General features: G+C 35.8%; 1 protein-coding gene and 1 long non-coding RNA gene across 6 annotated transcripts; one reads left to right on the plus strand and one right to left on the minus strand.

Annotated features, from left to right (window-relative positions):
• Nucleotides 1-1724: 1724 nt before the first annotated feature.
• On the minus strand, nucleotides 1725-25127 carry LOC104891501 (protein DETOXIFICATION 19-like). Of its 5 annotated transcripts, none has more exons than XM_048642793.1 (8): nucleotides 24703-24839; nucleotides 14629-14898; nucleotides 13448-13992; nucleotides 12931-13017; nucleotides 12633-12689; nucleotides 12305-12543; nucleotides 12095-12213; nucleotides 1725-2094 (listed from the first exon to the last, which is right to left on the minus strand). In XM_048642793.1, the coding sequence occupies exons 3-8, from the start codon at nucleotides 13927-13929 to the stop codon at nucleotides 1972-1974; spliced, it is 1107 nt and encodes a 368-aa protein (XP_048498750.1). In that variant the 5' UTR covers nucleotides 13930-13992; nucleotides 14629-14898; nucleotides 24703-24839; the 3' UTR covers nucleotides 1725-1971. The 5 variants fall into 5 exon arrangements, with proteins under 5 accessions (XP_048498750.1, XP_048498751.1, XP_010696043.1 ...); XM_048642794.2 differs by lacking the exon at nucleotides 24703-24839 and adding an exon at nucleotides 14975-15246; XM_010697741.4 differs by lacking the exon at nucleotides 14629-14898 and having other exon boundaries at nucleotides 12145-12213; nucleotides 24703-25127.
• LOC125496878 (uncharacterized) lies at nucleotides 17454-19047 on the plus strand. Its single transcript, XR_007273257.2, has 3 exons — nucleotides 17454-17719; nucleotides 18420-18485; nucleotides 18580-19047. It is a non-coding gene; the product is annotated as an uncharacterized LOC125496878 (long non-coding RNA).
• Nucleotides 25128-25539: the final 412 nt, after the last annotated feature.

The raw sequence follows: 25539 nt of genomic DNA on the forward strand, positions 1-25539 counted from the left end.
TGCCGTTTTCTAAGCTTTTGTAATACAAAGTTTGATACACTAGTAGAATAATTGCTTATTGTTGCGGTGATATTGCTGTGGTTTTACCCATACGCAGCAATATATCATGTAAAAAAAAGAAAAAATATCAAATAACCATATTGTTGCGGTTTCGGCCAAAAATCACAACAAAATGATTTCAACAGAAATTTTTTGAAATTTTTTGACTATATGACCAAACATATTGCTGCGATTTATGGCAAAAATCGCAGCAATATAATAAAATAATATAAAAAAATATTATTTGGACCTATTGCTGCGGTTCTTACTAAAACCCGCAGTAATAGGCTTTTAAAATTAATATAAGAAGACCTTTCTAGGGTTTCACTCCTCTTTCTCTCAGCAGTTTAACGCCTCATCTCACTCTCTCTCCTCCCCTCATCAGTTTCACGCCTCTCTCCTTCTCCTCCCCTCATCTTCTCTCTTCCTCTAAACCCTCTCATCCTCTCTCTTCTCCTGTTTGTTGCCTGAAACTGGGAAGCTCCATTGGAGACACTAATGTGAAAGGCGGCCTCCACGTCGTGGACTTCAACAACAACGGCGCGGAGAGCGCGAGGCCGTGGGAGGTGAGGAAGGAGGTGATGCGAGAAAAAGAGAAGGTGGGGATGGTTTCGGAAGAAATGGATGAGAGAGAAGGAGAGTAAGGGGAAATGAAGAGGAAATGAAGTTCGCCGGATGAAGGAGATAAGAAGCGTGGACAAAGTTACCAGTGGAAAGATTTGCGATTATGGGCATGCCGAGACCCCATGAGAAACGACGAGAGACGTTCGTGGCGTCGCCGCACTAGAACTCGCCGGATTGTTGGTGTTCCTCACCTGTAACACGCCGCCCATCGCAGCAACCGCTCACGTCGGGTTGACGCCACCCATCGCAGCCACCGAAACACGCCGCCTATTACAGCCACCGAAACACACCGGCTCTCAAGATCTGTTTTAGATTTTACTTAGATTTCAATTTGGGTTCTTACTGAATTTTTAGATTTTAATTAGAATTTTAACATGGTAGTTTTCTCAAATTTCTGAATATTGAACATTTTCTTTTTTCATTTTTAGATCGAGAATTTTGATTGCTTCAAGTTGTTGCTGATTTGTAATTTATTATTATGTATTAGTTTTGAATCTTTCTCCCGTGAAATTAAAAAATTGTAGTATAACAATATATAAGTTATTAGAGTCAATTTTACTATGCCAAAAAAAACTAATTTTTTTTTTGTTTTTTACGTGTACCTATTGCAGTGGTCTTGGGATACAACCGCAACAATACGTTAAATATATTGCTGCGGTTTATGCTAGAAACCGCAGCAATACGTTGTATTTTTTAATAAAAAATAACCATATTGCTGCGGTTTTCTAGTACGTTGTAATATTGTTGCGGTTAAAAACAGCACCAATAGTTTAATTACCTATTGCTGCCCCCTTAATTGTTGCGCAGCCAAAACTGCCGCAATCGGCCACTTAATGACCGCGGCAATAAGCATTTATTGTACTAGTGATAGAGTAATACTCCATCCGATCTTTAATAGTTTACCCGTTTCTTTTGCACAAAGTTTTAGGAGAAACAATGTTGTGGGATATAAAAGGAAAGAGACATTATTATTTTATGTTAAAGTTGAATGTATGTGTGATGGAAAGTTAATGGTCTCATTCCAAAAATAGAAACAAAAGAAATGAATTTACTAATAAGAATCATCATAAAAAGAAACACGGATAAATTAATAAAGACCGGAGGTAGTACTAAACAAGAATACTGTGTGCAAGTTTAGCACCACAAAAAAAACCAAAGTTTGAGTCTTGCGAATTTCTTTACCAAAGGTAGAATTATTTTTAGATAACTCATGCTTTAGAATATTAAAAATTAATGGTCTATATTTGACATTGTTGTACTAAATATTTTTTAGGTTGATACATAACCTTCCTATCATCAAAGCTTAGACTATACAAATCTTTCATTGGCACTAGCGGAGGGCTCAAGTTTTGTCCATTCATGAAGTCGAGTAATCAAAAAAAGCGAACTAGATTGAGCGATGAGGCCGCAAATCAAGCCAATCCAAAGACCCTGAATCAAAATAACATAAACAATGTTAGCATATAAACAAGATTGTAATAAAATTAATATTTTATAGCGAACTTGCCTTATAATTATTTATTTTTGTCAAAAATAATCTGATACCATTTACTTTGTAAGACAACATCTTTAGATACAAATTATATAATTTGATTATTAGATGTTTATTTCTATACCATGTTCTCAAGTCATGGCAAAAGTATAATAATTCCTATTGTGTGTAGGCAATTTAGAACCATATGAATTTGAAGCAGGGGTTAAGTTAGTATATATCACTCTTAAGTCTTAATCTTAAAGGCAATATCAAAAAAAAAAAAAAATCAATAAGAGAAGTGTATAATATGAAGGATTTTGTCCTCGATCAAGTGTAATAAACTATATAATATTAGGATAAATTATGGAGATAATATATTCAATAATATTAGATGATCACAACGTTTTGCTAGAAGATAATTGTGGTTTGTTGGACTAATATGATTGGGGCCAACTACTAGTATCATTGAGTCCTATGAGGTCACACAAGTAATGACACTTGGATATTTACCCAAATCCATTTGTGAAATGGGTTGGGCGGTTTATAATGGGTGGGAAGAGTTGTAACTCATGAGTTTATTAGGCTCATAATGTATGACATTATGAGGCAAAATAAAACCTCATGAAACACCTCTTTTGTAACCACCTTATATAATGATATAGGGGTTGCAAAGGAGTACATACTTTTTACAACTTCTAGAGTGAAAAATCTGATTTTTCCCTTAGTCTTTTCACACTCATTTCGGCCCTCACCTCAAAAGTAAGAGAGTGTTTGTCTCTCTTCCGTACTAGCATACGTGGTGATCCAAGTCTTATTCGTGAACCAATAGTAGAGGAACGACGCTTGACGTTCTCACAAGATCTCACTTGGAAGTTAGTACATTTGAGGATTCACGCATCAAAGGTATATAATGTTATATATTATTTGATTCATGTTAGTTTATGCAATGATTTTGGGATAGATGTTCAAGTATATGATACTTGGTTTTCCGCATTACGCATCTAAGTTCCTACAGTGGTATCAGTTAGCCTCTTACATAAATTACTATGATCATGTAAACATGTTGATGCATGTTTTATTTCATTTTTTAATTCAATTAAGGGAAGGCTTTATATATGAGTTTATTTGCATGATCAACATTGTAATATTAATTGATTGGAAACATAAAAATTTGATTTTTATGAATATATAAATATATATTATACTCAAATTCAAAACTCACATCACAAAATATCAGATTTTGTGTATTAGTTTATTTAATTTTTTTTTTTTTTGGCTTTTGTTAAACAAAATTGATATGAACCCTAAGTTTTTCCCCAAATCAATTTGTTGTAACTTCCTTCAATTATGCACAAGAGTTGTTGATAATTGAGAGGGAAAGGGGGAAGGGCCGCCGGAATTCGACCGACATGGTGGCAGGCGTGCCGCCAGACTGTGGCCGGCGTCATGGTGGCTCGCGCGGGCTTAGCTTCGTGCGCTGGGCTGTTGATGCTTGCCGCGCGTCCTGCGCTGCCCAGCACAGGCTGTCGCCGGTTTTCGGTGGTGGTCGTTGTTGCCAGCGACGCAGTGGCTGGTTCTGCCGAGGCTGGTTCGCGCGGTGGTGGGCCGCTGCTGAGGTGGCAGTGGTGATGCACTGCTGCCTTGGCAGCTTCCTTTTTTCTAAAAAAAAAAAAGTTTTTTTTTTGAGTATATTCCAATATTGGAAATTGATTAATTAATGGTGATTAATTTCATATTTAAGTCATGATTGAATTAAAATAATGAGCTTTAATTTTATTAGTTAATTATATGTGATAATTGACTAGTTAATTTTAAAGGGGTTTACTAAAGAGTTAGTAACTACTATTGTTATTATTATTGTTAGGAAAAATTGTTTTAAATAAGTCAACCTTTGCGTGGTATTCCAATTTCAGGTCTAACTTTTGATTATTCCTAGTCAAGTTAGGCTTGTAGGGCTATTTTCTTCTATTGAGTTTTAACCTGTTTGTGACCTATTTAACAGGTTACATGTGCCACGTGTTGCCAAATGACTGGTTTGTAATTTTTTTTTTATTTTCTACTAATCCCTCCTCCTGCCATCTTTCTCTTCCCTCTTCCTTAGACCACCCCCACCCACCCCCAACCCCTTCCCTCCCCTCCCCTGCACCCCCATCAACAACGTCCCCCACCCCCACTCTTCCCCTCCCCTGCCCCTGTTTCCTTTCCATCAGCAGCACCCCCACCCCAACCCCCACCCTTCGCCTCCCCCCACCACCTCCGCCCCCACCCTTCCTCATCCCCACGCAACTCCGCCCCTCCCCCCACATCACTCTCGCCGGCGCACTCGTCTCTGTCGTCCTCCCTCACTTTCGCCGGAAGTCCGCAGCCGCGTAGTCCTTCAGATCAGCCGCATCGGTTTCTTTCTGGGCAGAAACGAAGGTGGGGAGACGCGAGATTCAATTCGAAGGGGTAAGATGGTGGATGCGCAGTCGGAGGGGTGATGGAGGGGAAGCGATTTTCCGGCGAGGGATGGGGGGCGCGAGATTCGAAGGGGGAAGGGGAGGGAGAGACATTTTCCGGCAAGGGAGGGGAGGTGTGGGATTCAAAGGAGGACGGGGAGGGGGAGAGATTTTCCGGCAGGGAGGGGGAGGAGGAGCCGCGGGATTCGAAGGGGACGGGGAGGGGGAGCCATTTTCCGGCAGGAGACGGGGTGGCGCAGGATTCGAAGGAGGAAAGGGAGGGGGTGGTTGGGCTGTTGTTGTTGTGGGTGGGGTAGGGATGGTGTTATTGTGGGTTAATGGGTGGTTTTCATTTTTTGGGTGGGTTAATGCGTGGGTTTTCAATTTTGGGTGGGTTAATGGGTGGGTTTTTAGTTTTGGGTGGGTTAATGGGTGGGTTAATTGGTAAATTTTTTTATTTACCAATTTATCAGGTTACCGGTCATTTAACCTAATTAAAGTTAATGGTGCTACAAAGTTGACTTGACTAGGAATAATCAAAAGTTAGACTTGAAATTGGAAGACCACGCAAAGGTTGACTTAATTAAAACAATTTTTCCTTATTTTTATGATGTTAATTACATGTTAGGTTGTTAGTATTAATAGTTGATTAATTCTTCCATGCCTATTTATGTGTAATCATGTTAAGTTTTTTTTTAATGTGATTAAATTATATGTGGTGGCTAGAATTGCTTTAACTTTTATCTTTAAGTTTAATGTGATTAAATTTATTAGATTAATATTTTAAAGCCTTTGTAAGACGAAATTCTAATATGATTAAATTTTGTCTTAAGGTACCAACCATAAGAATTAATGTGAGATTAAATCTTCATGGTATTATTATGTTTTAAAGTTGTTAAAACATGATAATTTATTTTAATAGTTGACTAAAATGCATGTTTTATATATATAATATTATGAATGCATGCTGTGACTAGTATGGCCCAAAACATGGATAGAAAATATGATCTGCTTATAGTTAATGTATTTTTGTAATCTAAATACGATCTACGCATCGTTAGATTTTTGTAATATTTTAGTTTATAATTCCAAAAATATTTATTCAAGTATTAATAAGAAGAATGGTGATTCAATCTTATCCTATGAAGCACAAGGATGGAGATCCATGGTGATTCAACAAGGGAGCCATAAAGAGTAGTCTTTAGGTTTAGGGGCCATACTAGGATCACATTTTATTTTATGCATTTAAATATTGCTTTAAATGCTTTCTAAGTTTATTATGCTTGTGATTTAATTATTTAAATTTCACTAGTAATTAAATCAACATAATAATTTACTTAGGTCCCTTAAATAAAATATTGGGTTTTTGCTATTCCAAATAAACACCTACTAAAACTTGATCGTTAGTAATAGGTTCTGCCAAAGCAGAGTATTACTTTCAATCTTGGGCTAAGTAGAGTAAATTTCCGAAATTTGCAAGTTTAGTTTGGTTTGGCCCAACAAAATCATCAAAACGGTTTTGGATTTTGTAGCAAAGTTTTTGGGTTTTGTGTTTGGGTGACAAGCCTGTCTAGGATTAGGAAGGCTCTCCCCAACATTGTGGGTAACTTCCTTACCTGGGAGCGTAATCACCTTAGCAAACACCCATTAACTAAGAATTACAAATGTTGTAATTAGTAAAAGAGTTTACTTACCTTTAAAACTTGGTTTTAAGTTGAGGCCAAAGTCCACTTATAAATCATGTTTGATAGGATCTTAGAACCACTTGATTCAAAAAAAAAAGGGACACGTTAAAATTGGTCAAGTGCATAGCTTATATTTTAAAGTGTTTAAAATTTGTTAAAAGCTATTATGATAAACATACTTATACTTTTTGCATCTTCATGTAGATATCATGTCTGGTAACAACAATAATTCACCTTTTAACTTACGTTCAATCCTTGAGAAGGATAATTGAACGGGAACAACTTCCTTGATTGGGAAAGGAATCTAAGAATTGTTCTTAGGTCCGAAGGTCGAGAGGATGTTCTTGAAACCCCGATCCCAGTTTTAACTACTACCTCTACTGATGCTGATAAAGAGGCCCATAAGGCCGTTGTAGAAAGGTCAGTAATTGTTACTTGCCTTATGCTAGCGGATATGGAACCAAGCCTTCAAAAGAGGATTTGCAAGCTTGGATGCCTATAGCATTATCCGACAGTTGAAAACCATGTTTCAACAACAAGCTCGGATAGAGAGGTATGAAACTCACAAGGCTATTCTTGAGTTGCGTTAGTTGAGGCAAGCCGGTCGCCACTCATCTTCGAAATGATTGGTTATTTCGAAGCCATGGAGAGGTTGGGCTTTCCTTATAGCCAAGAGTTGGCTACTGACATCATTCTACACTCACTTCATGATGGGTTCAATACGTTTCGAACTTCAATATGAATGGGGTGTCGAAAACCCTTGCTGAGTTACATGGGATGCTTATGACTGCGAGCAAAACATCCTGTTGACCTAAGAAGGAAGTTCTTATGGTTCAAAAGGGAAAGGGTTTTAAGAAGGAATGGGCTGGCAAGAAAAAGCAAGATAAGGGCAAGCAAGTTGCCAGTTTGCCACTAAGATTGCTGTTAAGCCACAGGTAAAGGCAAAGCAAAGGTGGCCGCAAATGCCAAGTGCTTCTATTGTGATAAATAGGTCATTGGAAGCGTAATGCCCGAAGTACTTGAAGGATAAGAAGTCTGGGGCTTCTTCTTCAGGTATCTATGTCATTGACATTAATTTAGCAACCTCTACTTCTTGGGTATTTGATATCGGTTGTGTTTCTCACATTACTTCGAATGTGTAGGGACTAAGAAGGAGTAGAACCTTGGCTGAAGGAGAGGTGGAACTGCGAGTTGGAAATGGTGCAAGAGTTGCGGCCGTTGCAGTTGGGACTTATAGTCTATCTTTTCCTTTCGGATTAATATTAGAGCTTAATAACTGTTATTATGTTCCTGCTATTACCAAAAACATTATGTCTATCCCTTTTTGGATAATGAAGGGTTTTCATTTACAATTGAGAAAGGTTGTTTCTCTGTTTATTTGAATTCAATGTTTTATGCCACTGCTAAAAGGTCTAATGGTCTATATTTCCTAGACTTAGACAAAGATGTCCTTAACATAGACAGCAAAAAACATAGATCAAGCGATACTAATCCTACTTACTTATGGCATTGTCGTTTAGGACACATAAACGCGAAACGCATTCAGAAGTTACATAAAGATGGACTTCTAACATCCTTTGACTTTGAGCCATTTGATGTGTGTGAATCATGTTTAATGGGTAAATGACAAAGTCACCTTTTACTGGAAAGGGTGAAAGAGCCAGTGATCTATTGGGCCTAATACATACTGATGTATGTGGACCAATGAGCACAAAAGCTAGGGGAGGGTTTGGATACTTCATTACTTTTACGGACGATTTAAGTAGATATGGATATGTCTATTTAATGAAGCATAAGTCGAAATCATTTGAAAAGTTCAAAGAATTCCAGAATGAAGTCCAAAACCAGCTTGGCAAAACAATCAAAGCATGCGATCCGATCGTGGTGGTGAATATTTGAGCCAAGAGTTTAGTGATCACTTGAAGGTTGTGGAATTCTTTCACAACTCACTCCGCCTGAACACCTCAGTTGAATGGTGTTTCGAAAGGAGGAACCGAACTCTACTTGATATGGTTCGGTCTATGATGAGTTTTGCTGATCTTCCAATATCCTTCTGGGATATGCTCTCGAAACTGCTACTTTCACACTTAATAGAACTCCATCAAAGGCAGTAGAACAGACACCATATGAGATATGGAGTGGAAAAGTTCCAAGCTTGTCTTTTCTACGTATTTGGGGATGTGAGGTTTATGTAAAGCGTTTACTTTCAGACAAACTCGCCCCTAAATAGATAAGTTTTCTTCGTGGGTTATCCCAAGAAACCAAGGGCTATTACTTCTACAATCGCACTGAGGGAAAGTGTTTGTTGCTCGTCGTGGTGTCTTTTTGGAAAAAGATTTTATTTCCAAAAAGGCAAGTGGGAGTAATGTATTTCTCGAAGAAGTTCGAGAAGAGCAACAAATGGACATAGTTCATCCTATGTTAGAGACAGACACAAGAGCCAATGTTGGGCTGAAGTAGTTCCTCCTTTGGAGAATCTTCTCCCATAACTGACCAAGTGTTGGAGGACGTGCATCCGTACACGAATCCTATTGTCCCACTCGAATCTAATTCGTGCAAAATTCTCAAATTGTTGAGAAGAAAATTTCTCCTGTTGCACCCCTCGTAAGTCTAGTAGAACAAGAATACCAACCAAGAGGTTTGTTGATTTTTTGTTAACCGAAAATTCTGAGATAATGATTTTAGAATTTGAGGAACCTACTACTTACAAGCAAGCTTTGATGAGTGAAGACTTCGAAAAATGGCTTGAAGCCATGAGGTCCTAAATGGCATCAAGTATGGAACTTGGTAGATTTGCCCGATGGGATTACACCTATTGGTTGCAAATGGGTTTTCAAAGTGAAAACAGACAATGATGGTAATATTCAGGTTTACAAAGCAAGGTTGGTTGAAAAAGGGTTCAAGCAAGTTCATGGTATAGACTATGACGAAACCTTTTCAACCGGTAGCCATGCTTAATTACGAGATTTGACAAATGGATGTCAAAATCGCTTTCTTGAATGGGTTCTTGAAAGAGGATGTGTATATGACACAGCCGGAGGGTTTTGTGGATCCAGAAAATCCTAGGAGCGTATGTAAGCTTCAAAAATCCATTTATGGATTGAAGCAAGCATCTCGAAATTGGAATCTTCGTTTTGATGAGACAATCAAACAGTTTGGTTTTCTCAAAGAAAAACGGAGAAGAGTATTGTGTTTACAAGAAGGAAAGTGGGAGCAACATAGTCTTCTTGGTCTTGTATGTAGATGATATATTTCTCACAGGAAACGACATTCCATGCTTGAGTCAGTCAAGGAATGGTTAAAAAGTTGTTTCTCTATGAAAGACCTTGGAAACGCTGAGTACATTTTGGGGATCAAGATCTATAGAGATAGGTCTAAGAGGATGATCGCGCTTAGCCAACGAACTTATATAGACAAGATCGTCACTAAGTTCAACATGGAAAACTCTAAGAGAGGTTTCCTACTCATGCAACATGGCGTGTCGCTTAGCAAGACTCGGTGTCCTTCTGGACATGATGTGAGATTAAGCGAATGAGTAATGTTCCTTATGCATCAGCTATAGGGTCCATTATGTACTCTATGATTTGTACTCGTCCAGATGTTTCATATGCCTTGAGCATGTGTAGCAAATTCCAATCAAATCCAGGTGATGCACACTGAATTGCAGCTAAGAATATCCTAAAGTACTTGAGAAGGACTAAGGATAATTTCTTAGTGTATGGAGGTGAAAGTAAGTTAATTGTTGAGGGTTACACAGATGCAAGTTTCCAAACTGACAAAGATGATTTCCGATCCCAATCAGGTTTCATCTTTTGTCTAAATGGAGGGGCAGTGAGCTGGAAAAGTTCAAAGCAAAGCACTGTCGCTGATTCTACAATGGAAGCTGAGTATATTGCTGCAGCAAAGGAAGCCGTTTGGATGAAGAAGTTCATTCTGGAGCTAGGAGTAGTACCTAGTGTTGGAGATGGTATTGTTTTACATTGTGATAACAATGGTGCCATAGCTCAATCTAAGGAACCAAGATCACATCAAAGATGTAAACATGTACTTAGAAAATTTCATCTCATTCGAGAAATCGTTGAGAGAAAGGATGTAATAGTTTGCAAGGTTAATACAGATAGCAATGTTGCTGATCCTTTGACTAAACCATTGCCACGGCCCAAGCATGAGAGTCATACTAGGGCTATAGGGCTTAAGCATATAGGAGAGTGGGTTTAATTGTGTACTATTTACTTTTAATTAGTCCACAATTATAATTACTCGCTTTGATATGTTATGTTTATGTTTATCAATAAAAGTTTTGTTCTTATTTAATCTTGGTTTAGTATTAAATAAAACGTTCAAAGTATTTTATAACGTTTGATAGGATTGTCAAATACGTGATTTGACAAATGGAACTCTATCAAGTGAACAGGAGTTATAATATACCTTAGTCCCTAGTTCGAATCATTAAGTTGAACGTAAATGATTCAGTTTCATGGACTAGATTGCAAGTTGATTGATAGCGCAGTTTCATGGGCTATAGGGACATGGAGATGTCTAGTCATTTGCATAGGCTTGTATAGTTGATACACGCTGGGCAGACCTAGTGGGGGTTCTCTAAAAGGTTTATGAGACTCTTATTAATATGTTTAGTGGATTCCTTTGACATGAGTATGACATTGTTCTTACTTAAGGATTAGTATGTTTTTGACACTACAAAACGTTGTGCCGTAAAAGGAGGTTATAGAAGCAGCGATCAGAACTGCTATGAATTGAGTGGGAGCTTTGGTCATACAAGATTTGATAAGTCCTCCTAAGAGTTAGGATTGGTGTCTTAGCCCCTTGAAGAGCAAGAACTGGTAAATGTATGGCCGTGCTCAAATGGATTAAGGAGTTAATCATTTGTTTCGACAGTTCGAACTCAGATTTCAAGGAACGACTTGAATATTGGTATGATGGACATATGATGTTATCATATCATCAAGTTAGACATTAAGCGACATAAGAAGTTTGAAGGTTACACACTTGTTCTTAGACAAGTGGGAGATTAAAGAATTTTGTCCTCGATCAAGTGTAATAAACTAAATAATATTAGGATAAATTATGGAGATAATATCTTCAATAATATTAGATGATCACAACGTTTTGCTGTGGTTTGTTGGACTAATATGATTGGGGCCAACTACTAGTATCATTGAGTCCTATGAGGTCACACAAGTAATGACACTTGGATATTTACCCAAATCCATTTGTGAAATGGGTTAGGCGGTTTTATAATGGGTGGGAAGAGTTGTAACTCATGAGTTTATTAGGCTCATAATGTATGACATTATGAGGCAAAATAGAACCTCATGAAACACCTCTTTTGTAACCGCCTTATATAATGATATAGGGGTTACAAAGTACTACATACTTTTTCCAACTTCTAGAGTGAAAAATCTGATTTTTCCCTTAGTCTTTTCACACTCATTTCGGCCCTCACCTCAAAAGTAATAGAGTGTTTTTCTCTCTTCCGTACTAGCATACGTGGTGATCCAAGTGTTATTCGTGGACCAATACTAGAGGAACGGCGCTTGACATTCTCATAAGATCTCACTTGGAAGTTAGTACATTTGAGGATTCACGCATCAAAGATATATAATGTTATATATTATTTGATTCATGTTAGTTTATGCAATGATCTTGGGATAGATGTTCAAGTATATGATACTTGGTTTTCCGCATTACGCATCTAAGTTCCTACATAATATTATAAAATGGTTTGCTCTAATGAATGTATTGCATAAAATAGTTTGTCACAAATAATCCCAATCCTAATATAAAATGTAAATTGACATGATCAAAATTATTACCTTGACATAAAAATGAAACTTGAAGGCGAGTAAGCATGCAATGGGCATACCAATGAGATAAAATGTTCCCAAATTTATGTACATAGCCAAGTGCTGCCAACCGATTCCCCTGCATACCCCTGTTTCATGCCCAAACAACATAATAAATGATCAACCACAAAGAAAAATTGCAATAGCGCCAATGTATCTGATTATATGGTAATGTTGCACCTGATAAAATGCCTTGAACCGTGTCGAGGAATGTTGAAATACTAAGTAAAAAAGTCATCGAAGCATATGCTTTGATAATAGTGGCACTTCCACTAAACAAGCCTGCCCAAATATTATGTCCTAATCCTAGAGCAAGAAGAACAATAGCTGCTAGGAGAATTGATAGCTTTAATGTTACTCCCATTGCATGCTTTGCTTCATTTACTTTCCCAGCTCCAAGCTCATTTGAAACTCTTGTGCTATCATATGGAGATGAAAATCAAAGGTTTATTTATCTAAATAAGTCAAAAGTTAAAATAAAAAAAACTGTTACATAAATTATAAATACCTTGCTGCAGCACTTAAGCCATAAGCAGACATATAGGCAATTGCTTCCGTATTAACACTGTTAAAAAATAAGTTCGGGATTAGCATATATTTTTATGAGATATTAGGACATAGCTTACTTTTTCTGTTCTTTTTTATAACATTTTGACTTTTGTACTTCTCACATATCTTGCTATCTTTTAGCTAATATTTAAAAAAAGATATCATGACTCGAGGTATATGTTTTCAGTACATCACCTTTGAATAATATTCACTAACATAATATGAGTCCATATGAAGAAAAAAAAAGTAAATCTTACCACATTGCAATAAGAGAAGTATTTCTTTCAGAATTTGGCATGAGGCCAGCCAACAACACCAGGATCTCAAATGCCCAGTACTCCAAACTGAGAGGAACATATTATGAGCAAAGCAAACAAGGAAAAAAGTTATATACATCGACATTTAGATATATATGATTCATCAACAATGTGTTGGCTAGTTACAAGCAGAGGGAGAAAAAAATATTAGGCTTTTTTGGAAAAATTATATAGCACATAACTTATTAGTATTTCCTAAATACATGAACAAGCTATCCCAAAATATAAGGACAAAACAAATTGGAACTAGTTAAACACCATACACTATCATTGGACCCTTCACCAATTTAAGGCACCTCAACAAAGAATATCACAAGCAAAACAAAATTAAAAAGAAACACACCACATCAATGAATCAACTATATATGTCTTCTCTGATTATGGGGGAATACTTGTTTAAAATATTTGCCAAAAACAATACTTGTTAAAATTGACAATGCAAGAAAAATGTACTTACCAAACCATAGCAGCAGAAGGCAATGCCAATTTCATGTTGATGAAAACATAAGAAAATGATTCCTTGGATAACCCTCTCCAAGTGTGCTCAAATTTTTTAGCATTACTCACGTAGATCAGCAAAATTATAACTGATAACCAAAATGACATTGAAGTAGCCAATGCTGCTCCATTATAACCAAGACTAGTGCAATGAACCAACAAATAACTGAGGCCACAATGTAAGAGCAATGACACGATTGACAATATAACTAAGGGTAAAACTACAGATTGTGTTTGGAGGAACCTTAAGATGTTTTGTAAAATTCCATAAGCAAAAATTCCTGGTATTAGAAATCTCATGTAGATGGCTGCTTCTTTCGATACGTTAGGGCTTTGATGTAGTAATAATAGGATGGGTTCTGTAAACCACCATATTATGGATATGATTATGGAGAAACTCAACGAGACTATACATGATGTTTGGAGATAAATTCCTAGCATTTCGTACAATTTTGCACCAAATCCTTGCCCACATAATGTCTCAAGCGAACCACTCAGACCAACCTACAAGTTTGCAGATGAAAAGGAGCTCATTAATGAAGTCTAAAGACTAAGAATCACATGATGAATTCAGTAATTACAAAGAAGAATGCGGTTCTCTACTCCCAATAATTATTGAAATAAGATTAATATTAGTGAAAGAACCTTTCTTTATATGATTTAGTCTAAATTTTGGGATGAAATGGACTTCAAATGATCGAGATTGCTTTTTTACTTTCTCTCGTGTAGTTATTCACAAATTCTTGGGTGTAAATGGTTACAGTATAACTTGTGGTGTAACAATAAAAAATCGCTGCTTCTTTTGTAAAGAAACTCAAATGACATAAAAGAAATGACAAAATGATATTAAATTCACGTTATTATTGGCATAGTCCATGTCCTTTTTTTTGTAGTCTATGTCATTTTCTACGTATGAGATTTTGTTACACAATAAATAGTTATGGTATAACATGTTGCGCCCAAAAAGCACTCATAATTATTACTAGGGGTCTTCATAGAAACCCAATCCATTGCCCCGCAATAAAAAAGACCATGTAAATATTTAATCATTCTAAAATTTCCAATTTAGGGTATTTGATCTGGGAGAAGGGGAAAGAAGCACATCAAGTAATAGGTCTCTTGTTATAGCTATGCGAGTACCTGATCACCCGGTAAAAGTAAAAAAAAAATTCTTCTACTTCAGTGGCTCGCTACTCTCAACTCTCATTCTCTCGAGTCTCAAATAGAATGATAGAGATATTATTTAGTCTTAGGGTTTCCATTACTCCCAACACCTGACACTTTCACCCTATCTTTACTCTCTTCGCTTCGATTTTCCCTCGATTTATCTTCTCCTGTCATGGCCCTGCATCACCATTAATGTCGAGCGATCTTGCTTCCTCCTCGCACACAAGTACCTTTCTCTCCCCTCTGAATTCGCAATAAGAGCAAAATAAATGGGCGAAATATAATGCAGAAATAAAGAAATAACACAATGCAATTTTACATGAAAACCCTCTGGATGGGGAGAAAACCACGGGAGAATCGGCGTGTAACTCAAGGATTAGAGAGAGATGGCATATTATGAACACCTGCATCTACTACTTGTTTATGAACACCCGCAACTATTACTCCAAATTGGTCTTATCTCTATCATATAATAGAAAAAGATGAAAGAAAATCAAACTCAAATATAGCATTAAAAAAATTAACAAAGAAAATGATATCAATCAAATATTTAATCAATCAATACACAATCAAATAGTAAATCAAAAAGGAAAATACAATCAATTAACAAAGTGAAATGATTTAATCAAAACAAAATACTTTGTTGAAAAAAATATAACAAATCCTTAATAAATCTACGTAATATTCTTTTATCGTTTATCAGTTTTAATTTTAAAAATCTTAAAGAAAGTATAAATAAAATAAATAATAAAAGTCGGATTTGGTCAAGTGATATAGGCTTAATCAACATGTCTATTGTTCAAATTTTACCTTTTTTTATGCCCAAAAAAGTTATAAATTATGTTTAAAAAAAGTGAGGCACGTATAGCGTGCATAAATTTCTAGTAATCCCGTAGGTGAATGGATATACCCTTTTATTATATCGACTCAAGAAAATTGTCAACATAAGTCAAAGAAGCAAAAGTCAACAGGTCAACAAAAAGTGTTAGTCAAACTTACTCACACTAGTACAATTCATTATAGTTGGCTTCTTCTAAAGACAGTTGGAATCAAGGAACAAGGTAGTTTGTTTTTATGCGAAAGTAATCCTCATAATGAAGTTATCCCAAGATAATAGGGCATGATCAAGGTGATGGTTAAAATGGCGCTAAGAGAGAAAGTAAGGTTTAGACATATAATCGTGTCTCCCCATTTAAGCATCCGATGATGTAACATGTCGTGGTCTTAATTGGTCTGATCCAAGGACAGAGCAGTCCGAGAGCCATCCCGAAATTATTTCGAAAAGTGTTAAAATCGTATATTAACGCCCATAAGGAATATTTCAACCCCAACTCTTTAAAAAGCCCATTTCTTATTCATTGATAATTAATTTTTTTATTTCAATAAAATAAATATTTTCAAAGATATTTTTTTTAGTTAAAATCATATTTTATCCCGTAAAATCAGATTTTCGGAACTAAAAGATAAAAGAAAATCTCTAACACGCGTTTTGGAAGACCTGGCAACTTCTCCGGCCAGCAACTTTCTTGGCAACTTCTCCAATAACTTTGTAGGCAACTTCTTCAGCAACTTCCCAGGCGAAATCCCTTCCTATGTGAAGTCCCTCAACATTTTCAGGAACATTCTCAACAACAACCTCCTTGGCAAATTTACAAGCAACCCTTTGGGTAAACAAGGATGCATCTACGAAGGAGGCAATTTGGACTAAATTTTAACCGAATATGTGCAATCAAAGGTCAAGCAACTTCCAAATGGCAACTTGAGGAGCAAAACGCAAGATTGGCTAGATCAGGGTCCCTAACTGAAGCACCTCACCATTACTTTTGAAGAGTGTTTTTTGTAAGCAAGTTATTCTTCCCATTTATTACTTGTAATTTTCGAATAATTCATTAATAAAACATGCAATTCATTCAAAATATCACGAGACAAACTATCACATTCTTGCGAGTTATGCCAATTGTCTAAAAGACCATAACATAGTAGTTGCAAAACAAACGGTATCAAAAAGCAACTTCAAAACGAATCAATGTTTTCGTTTGCTACAACATGCATGCATGAGACAAAATCGCAAAACATAAGCTATTCTCAAAAAAGGGAATGGTGGAAAGCAAAGTAAGCAAATTTCATAAAAACTACCTCCCTTAGGGGAAGCAGGAAATCAGTCCCTAACATTCTACTCCTAGCAAGCAGAATAAGCGTATAAGTTCAAGTCGCTCCTATGAGCAAATACGTAAACACACTAATATCTTAAATCTTGCTCCCATGAGCAAGTAAAGCAAACACAAAGTAAAATACTGTTTTAAATCCTAGGCAAAAGCCATAAATATTAAACAACATCATTCTAGGGCTTTTCACCATCAACATTAATAGGCTGGGAGTGGGAAGCAACAACAGAAGTGTAATACCCCGAACTTTTAACTAATTTTATTATTTACTAATTATGTTTATTAGCTTAATTGTGTCCTAAACTTTTTCATAACTATCATGGTTAAGATTATTTTCCAAAAGATGGTTACTTTAATTACTTTAGAAGCAATGTTTGTTGTGGCAATACTTATTATAATATAGTATATAGTTTTAATATTTTCCTAAAAATGGAAAATCACCATGACCACACAACTCATCTTCTTCCTCAAGCTTCATGTCCTTGCTCCCCAAGGCTTCTAGAAGACCTTGCTCCCCAAGTATTATTCACCATTAAGTCTTCATTAGTTTAATGGAGTTTTTCTTCCTAAAATTACTATAAATAGTGGGTTAATTTCACCATTTTTCATCCACTCGAAAATTTCAAACTATAACCAAAACCTCCATTTACACCATCAAATAAAAATCTGAATTTCCATTGATGTGTCTTATTCATTTTGAGTACCCATGAATGGCCCTAAATACCCACTCTCTTTCTCCTTTAATTTTAGGTTGTCGTATTGTTTTTCCCCAATATCGTTTTCTTAAAGTCAGAATCTGCATATACTTCCTTCATGAAAGTTGTAGATCGTGAAAAATTATTGAATTTAAACCCAAAAATCATCTGATTCGGAGTTCGGAGTAAAGAGTTAGACCCTCTGTAAGTTTATATTGTTCTAAGGTCCATTTTACTTCATAAAATAATCATACAACCTAATTATAGTTTAAAAGAGATTGACATAGTCATTATTACTACACCTTAACTACTCGAATGGTGTTTTTGATTAATAAAATTATAGTTTCATGCTCACATAGTTATTACTTAAGTTTATGTATTATAAGTACTAATTAAGTACACTTGGATTATAAGTATAATGTTAGTAAGCTTAAATGACTATAGTCCCACTTTTAGCTTAATGATATGACTATCACTTCTTAAGTTGTAAATTAAATAAGTCACTTATACATGAGTATCAGTTAGTATGAAATATCACTAATACAAGTTAGAGTTTAACAATGAGTTAGATATCACTTTACTATTAAAAGTCTAACTAAAGTGTGAAAGTTCTATAATCATACCTTCAAGTCATTAAACATGAATTTTCATGAATCTTATAAGTAGTGGTTGTTACTAAATAAATAGTTTTACATAAGTTAGTGACCAAGTTAATAAAGTCAAGAATTATAGTTTAAGTAATAAATGGTGATAATGGGGTTTCATAACTATTAATTTTAGAAACTCACTATTAAGTTATATTAAAGTCGTTCCTATAATGGGCACATGATGAAAATGGATCGTAGAGCTTAAAGATCTAGAATTAAATATATTAATAAGTCGTCCTTTATTAATTCTTAAATAGATTAGAAAGGAAAAAGGGACATTACAAGCCTCCTCCGGCTATCAAATATAATGATCGCGACTCGAGGTAACGTCTACTGCTAACACCCGCACTCCCCTTCCAACTATGTTTTATGACGCTTTTACATAATGTTTTGATGATATGTGTTTATGGATTGCAGGATATGAAATGTTTTGCTAAATGATGTTTATGATGCTGATGAATTGGTTTTTCATGATGCTTAAGAGATGTTTATCACATAAATATAAAAATAACGAAACATGATAAATGAAAGTGAAAGACAGTTCTTAGCAGTACTTTATGGGCACCGCAAGTGTCACCTTTGTTGTGACCACCTTTCGGATATGGGCACCGCAAGTGTCACCTTTGTTGTGACCGCCTTTCGGATATGTATATGTTATGGGCACCGCAAGTGTCACCTTTGTTGTGACCGCCTTTCGGATTAATGTTATGGGCACCGCAAGTATCACCTTTGTTGTGACCGCCTTTCGGATTAATGATTATGATGTTATGATGTTGTACTTGCCAAGTTACCATTAAAAATGATGTAAGATTATAAAGGATAATATCTCAAAATTGTTGGTTTTCTATTATCAAGTTATATGTTTATGAAATGATGTTTGCGATATTCTCCTCTCCCTATTTTCAAATAAAATGAGTTGAAATGAATTTACGTTGTTAGAGTAGTATGTTACTGAGCCTCGGCTCATGACGTTTTGTTTTCTGTTTTAGGTATGGCAAAGCATATGCAAGGGTGATATTAGGGATTACGTTGAAGTGACTCTACATATATTTGGGATATTTAGAATGTATTATGAGTAATCATTATTACTCTAGTTGAGAGTATGTATATATACTTTTAGAGACCATTTTAAGGCTATTATTTTATTTATGGGCCCATGACCCACAACTTAAGATCTGTTTCCACTGTCAATCATGAGTAATTAAGGTTATGAATTCTCGGGGCGTTACAAGAAGTTGCAGCATGAGTAGACGCATCATCAACGACATCTGCCAACGTAGTTGTAGCATTCATGTTTTGGCTCTTCTTAGCCTCTCATAGGCCAACCTCTTTGCAGCATGATCCCACTCCAAATGCTTGCCAGTAGCATACTCCTCCATAGCTTTTCTCCTGGCTAACTAGACTTGCATGCCAGTGTTGTCAAGAAACTCATTACATTTCGCCTCAGTCTCCTCAACGACCTTTTCTACCTCTCCCTTCAAATGTTGCACGTCTTCTGTCTCCATCTTCAGCTGTTCCAACCAACGTTGGCATCTTGCCTCATCTTCTTCTTCTCCTTGGCAAGCATGTCAACTTTAGTGGTCAATTCGGATAAGTTCTGGTGCGTAGCAATGAAAGCTTGCCAAGTACTAAAAATAAAAATGCGCCAGAGGTCAGTATGTGTGAGAGTAAGGAGATGATTGACGAAGGAGGTAAGACAAACCTGGACAGACAAAGATGCGATAGCAGCAGGTGTCATGGTCTCATGGCGCAACTTGGTAGCACGAAACCACAAGTTTTTTGGCGCTTGGTCGTATTGGAGTCGCTTCAGAAGGAATAGATTGAAAGTCCTGAAGAATCGCCCAGCCAAAGTAGAAGCTGCAGGCGTTGCGATTGAGCGAAAAGGCTGAGGAATAGGAGTGCGGATCGCTGCAGAATATGCAGGAGGAGTCGTGAAAACCCCACTTCTATTGCGCAGTCTGGAAATCAGTTAAAAGTTCGAAATTGAAGTAGTGCGCTAGGATGCAGAAGTTTCTACCAACAATAAAGGAGAATAAGCAACTTATAAGGGAGCATTGTATAATGAAAGTTTAAAAGGCGGCGGAAAAATGCATGCATACCAGAAGACATGTTTTTGGTTGAGCAAGTTATGGTGCTTCTTCTTCTTAGAGAGTTAAAGGAATCTGCTTTTACAGGCGAGTTATCGCTAGGATGCGAAGGAATTATGTGAAAGGTTCTGTCTCCAGCGCCAAAAGTAGCCAAAATTATATTTGCAAACCCAGCTAATTGTTCGCGCTCAGAGTTTCGATAGTTTTGCGAGTAAATCTCCCTTGTCCAAAAGTTTTGAATTGGTAGGTAAACGCTAGATAATCTACTGAAAAAATAAATACTCAAATTCTTGCTTAGAGTTTCTACAATCGACAAAACCCTCCATGCCCAGAAGAAGTTGGCAAGGTGTCATGTCAGTTGCAGCAAAAAACTAACAGATAAAGGATGAAAAAGGGAATTTGTGTCCTAATTTGGCGAAATGGTAGTCATAGAAAACTAACGAACCCGGGCAAACCTAGTTCATCCTTTCTTGATCAATTGGCAACCTTATCACAACACCTAGTGGAAAACCGTAATTCTTCTTGACGGTTTGCAAATCGGCCGCAGTTAGCACGCTACGGTAAAGATTCTTATCCTCTAAATTTTCTAAGGTGCCAAAGATATTTGCTCCCTCATGGGAGGAATTGTTTCTTAAAGAAGACCTAGGGTTTGACTTGAAGAAAGAAACGTACAACAAAGGCGAAATCATACAAAATCGGAAAATAACTTGAAGGGATCGAAAAAACGCAACGGAAATCAGAAGGGAAGATGAGAGTTTACGTAGGTGAAGAGAAAAGTTGAATTGTGCAAGAAACCCGAAGAACTTTAGCTTGAAACGATGTCCTACATTTATAGAAGAACGAAGAAGTTATATGTCCAATCAAGCCATGCAAGTAACCGTCATAATTGCGCGCCTTCTCCAAGGCAGTTTTCTTTTAAATCTTGAAATTTTTCCTTCTTTGGTTTTCCGCTCAAATAGCAAAAATTTGGGGTTATTGTTAGGATCGGATTATTCCTGCGTGGCACCAAGATGCATGCTGAAGATGTGTTATTATGCTCAACCAAGTGGCAGCATTCAATTGGCAAGGACGTGGCAAAATAGTTGAGGTCCCCTATTTCTTAGTGAGATATGCGCGATATGGAGAGAGATATGGGGAGGCCTCTAACTGCTACAAACCAACGTTCTCATCTCCTCCCAAAAATATAGGATCTTGGTCAATAGGAAGTGAGGACAAAAACGGCTATACTCCAACATCATTTTGTGGATTCTAGTATAAATAGTTTGTTAGTTTGAATATTGTAACTCACTCACTACTCTCTAGTCTCTCACTCTAGCTAATACTTGTACTCTCTTGCAAACTCAAGCAACTCAGTGAATTTGCATAATATCAATCCTCCAGTGGTTTTTCCCTCATTTACAAAGGGTTTTCCACGTAAAACTTGCTATATTCATCCTTTTATTTCTTGCAACTTTAATTTATTTCGTGCAATTAGTTTCCATTTTCGCAAGTTAATTATCAACCCCCTCTCCAAGCAAATTAATTAGTCTTGGTGTGAAATTGTCCCTGAACAGGTAGGATCGAAGAAAAAGTAGAAAGAAATTTTTTTAAGGTAAGATAAAGGAGACTCACTTGAGGAGGGATAAGGGAAAATCCTCAAATGAGTCCCATAAAATTTGATCCCTAGTAAAAAGAAATTGTAAGAAGCATGTCATCTAAGTATGAAATAGGGCTACTTCTGAAGAAAAACTAAAAATGAAATTGAGGCAATCTCTTAGAAACATATGGGTTATTAGGTAGTCGCATAGCTATTCTAATAGTCTAGTCGGACCTTACCACCGCAGCATATTACAAGTTCCACCTGCCTAGCAACGCTATCTTTTGGAGTATTACGTGATCAAGATCTAATAACGTACAAAAATTATTAAAAGAGATATTTAATTTTAATGTATTCACAGAAGAAATTAATGTAGTCTTTATTAGACAAATTTTCTTGTTAATATTAAGCTTATCATTGCCTAATTTTAATTAAAAAGTAGGCGATCTTTTATAAGACAAACTCCTATAACATATATGGAGATCAAACTACTACAATGTCAAAACTAGAATTTAGTTATCACAAAGTCGTATAAAAGAACATCTCACGTTAACACTAACGTGAGACAAGTATGTTTTTCCTCCAATTCTCAGCTTCGGCCTTTAATTATGGTTTTATGGTTCGATAGTTGTGATTCTGGCCATTAGTTATTGTTTCTGATAAATAGTTATGATATTTGGATATTTAGTTAATATTGTTTTTACATTAGTTATGACTTTTTTTTGTTCCGGTTTTATGCCTAATAGTTTTATTCTAGAAAATAAGAAAGATTATAATTATAACATATAAGATTAGCATAACTAATAGGTGTAAGCGCTTAACTATAACTACTGCCGGTTTGATGCCCGCGAGTGATGTCAGCATGACATCAGCAGTCTCACGTTAACACTAATGTGAAACCTTCTCTCCAAAAATGTACTCTTTAGTTATCATGTAAAATATATATAAATAAATCAATCATAAAAAGTATTTTATAATATCGTTATAAGTGTGGTGTTTTCCAGCAAAAGTTAACTTCAAGGTTTCAAAAGATTGACAGTAATTTTGTCAAAAATATCAAACTAATTGATGATACTACAGGAAAAAATGTATAATTGCTAGGTATTATAACTGCATATACCAATATTACCATTAATAAATTTATGTAAAGTTGATAATAAGTATGAAGTTAACAAGCTAGCTGCATATATTAAAATTACCGCTGATTTTTTTTTTTTTTTTTGGGTACAAAAGAAACTAAAATTACCGTTGATATTAATGATGTAAAGTTGTTAGGTATATATATGGAGTACTTAAGAATATAGGTGCAGCTTATGCAATTCACAGAATCACAGCCTCACAGGTCATAATTAGTTACCGACTTTTTTTTTCAGATGACGCAAATAACCGACTTTCAGAAGATATTTATTTTGTTTGATAAGGATCCCGAAGATTTTTATTCTTAGTAAGATTATTTTTAATTTTTGAAAGTATATTTTTTTAGTAAGATAAAATATCCTCAGTAAATAAATAAAAATCATTTTACCCCTCAAAAGTCAAAAAAAAAAAATCATTTTGCATTTTTTTGCACTAACTAGTAGCCTAGTGGACCCTGACCGTAAGTTCTGGTCCATGGTGTTAATCACTGTAGGAGAAGAAATTAAATTGTTAATTCCAAAGATGAAGAGAAAATATATTGTCCAGGAAAGTATATTTTACAGTGTTAATTACATTCTCACAATTCCAAAGGTAATCCTAATACTACTTTTTAATAAACATTTTATTCTGAAGTTATATTTATCGTGAGATAAATTATTCTTTAATAAAACTACTTGAAAGTAGAGTCAAGTTTGATTTTCTACAATCACATAGTCGATTAAATACTTCCTTTGTATTATAATACTTACAGTCGTTTGACTTTTATGCTTGTCGATACACAATTCTGATTATCAACATCTCTAATTATCAATCAGTTATAAAATTTGATATTTGAAAGATACGTATTGGATTGACACTCATCCAAAAACATTATTGATAACGTATGTCAATGTTAATTGATGAATAATCGAAATACTATTGCAATTATTAAGAAACGGAAGAAATATAAGTTTGCTATTATGAATTTCTATTAGAAGCTAAGTGGGGAAAGGGAAAAAGAGAAAGTACATTAGTGTAGGGTTATCTGTGTACTGTAAAACCTACCAGTCCTCGCAGTTTGTTCATTGTTTATATATTTATTGTTTGGCCAATGTGTTTGTTTGGCCAATGTGTTCTGAATGGTTGTTTTTAAGGTTGCATATGCCATATAGTAATTGTCTTCCAATACAAAATTTATTTCACATCAGATAGTTGTGCACTTGTGCTTAATGCCTTGTTTTGTTAAGGTCCCTTGGCCGGGCAAGTAGGCAACCCTTCGCAGAAGGTGGGTTAAAAAAAAAAAAAAATTCAGCTGGTGAAGAAAAATTTGGCTAGCTGTACCACATTTGTCTAAAAAAAAGATTTGGTTGTACCACGTAGGATTTACAACAATTGCAAGGGACATTTTCTGCATATTTTGTAAGCTGGTTTTGGTGCATTGATGTTAAACATTGTAGCAGACAGTTCAACCGAGTGGCGGACCAGATGGCAAAATCGTGTAGGACCATGGATGGAGATAGTGTTGTAACTAGGATTTTCCCCCTCCCCTCAAATAACTACTCTCGGATTATAATATGTTTAACAATATTAGTTAATGAATGGAAAAATGCAATTTTTCCCAAAAAAAAAAAAATAATAAGGTGTAATTTTTCTAGTTGGTTATTAATAGAAATATAGAATTGTATTGCCAAGAAGAAAAAGAAAATTAAAAGGAAAATTATAGAAGCAAAGTAGGAAGAATAAGAGAGAAAAGAGTCTGACCATGAAAGCGAAACCAGTGACAGTAGCCCAAGAATTTGCTAGATTAGCGCCAGCAAGTTGTAGCTGACCAAGATGACCAGCAAACATAACTGAGACTAGTGGAATTAGATAGTAACAGATGTTGATAAGAATCATGGGCAGTGAGAATAAAATCTGCTCTTTGGCCTCTTTCATATCCACCACCTTCTCCAACCATTTTTGCTCGTTGTTCTCTGTCCGGCCGGACCAACCGTCGTCTCCTGCCATCAATAGCGGTGTCGCAGCTCCACTGTTGCGGTTGTTTTTCCTCATATTTTAGTTTACTTGTAGGCTACAACTAAAGATTGAATTATGTTTTGGGTATTATCACATGATCTACAATATTTATGTGTGTGGGTGGTTGGATATGTCTGAGGATGCGAGGTCCATGCAACTTAAATGTTATGCATATTGGTCAAATTCTGAGCCGTGCATTAATTTAATTCGTGAAGCAACTTTTTTTTTTTTTTTTTTTTATCCATGAGTCACGAATGTCGTATAAAGTATAGAGAACGGGAGGGGGAGTCGAACATATGTAACCTATCATTCTCAGCACCTCAATCTTGGCCACTCAGGCAAAATATCTTTGGTTATTCTTTTTTTATGGCTGAATGACAATGGATTTTAAACTCGATTCACATACGTGGATTTACATTTAATTTAGATATTTCAATATACTTAATTTAGCGAATTTAAATTTAGTGAGGGACATAAACTTTGTATATGAGTGGGGCCAAAATAAGAGGGTGTTATTAGCTTAACTTTCAAGTATGATTCAAGTCGAATAAGTTTAAAATTGATTCATATCGGTTCCAATAT

The sequence above is a fragment of the Beta vulgaris genome, chromosome 4 (genome assembly GCF_026745355.1).
Source record: "Beta vulgaris subsp. vulgaris cultivar EL10 chromosome 4, EL10.2, whole genome shotgun sequence".
Taxonomy (NCBI): Eukaryota; Viridiplantae; Streptophyta; class Magnoliopsida; order Caryophyllales; family Amaranthaceae; genus Beta; species Beta vulgaris.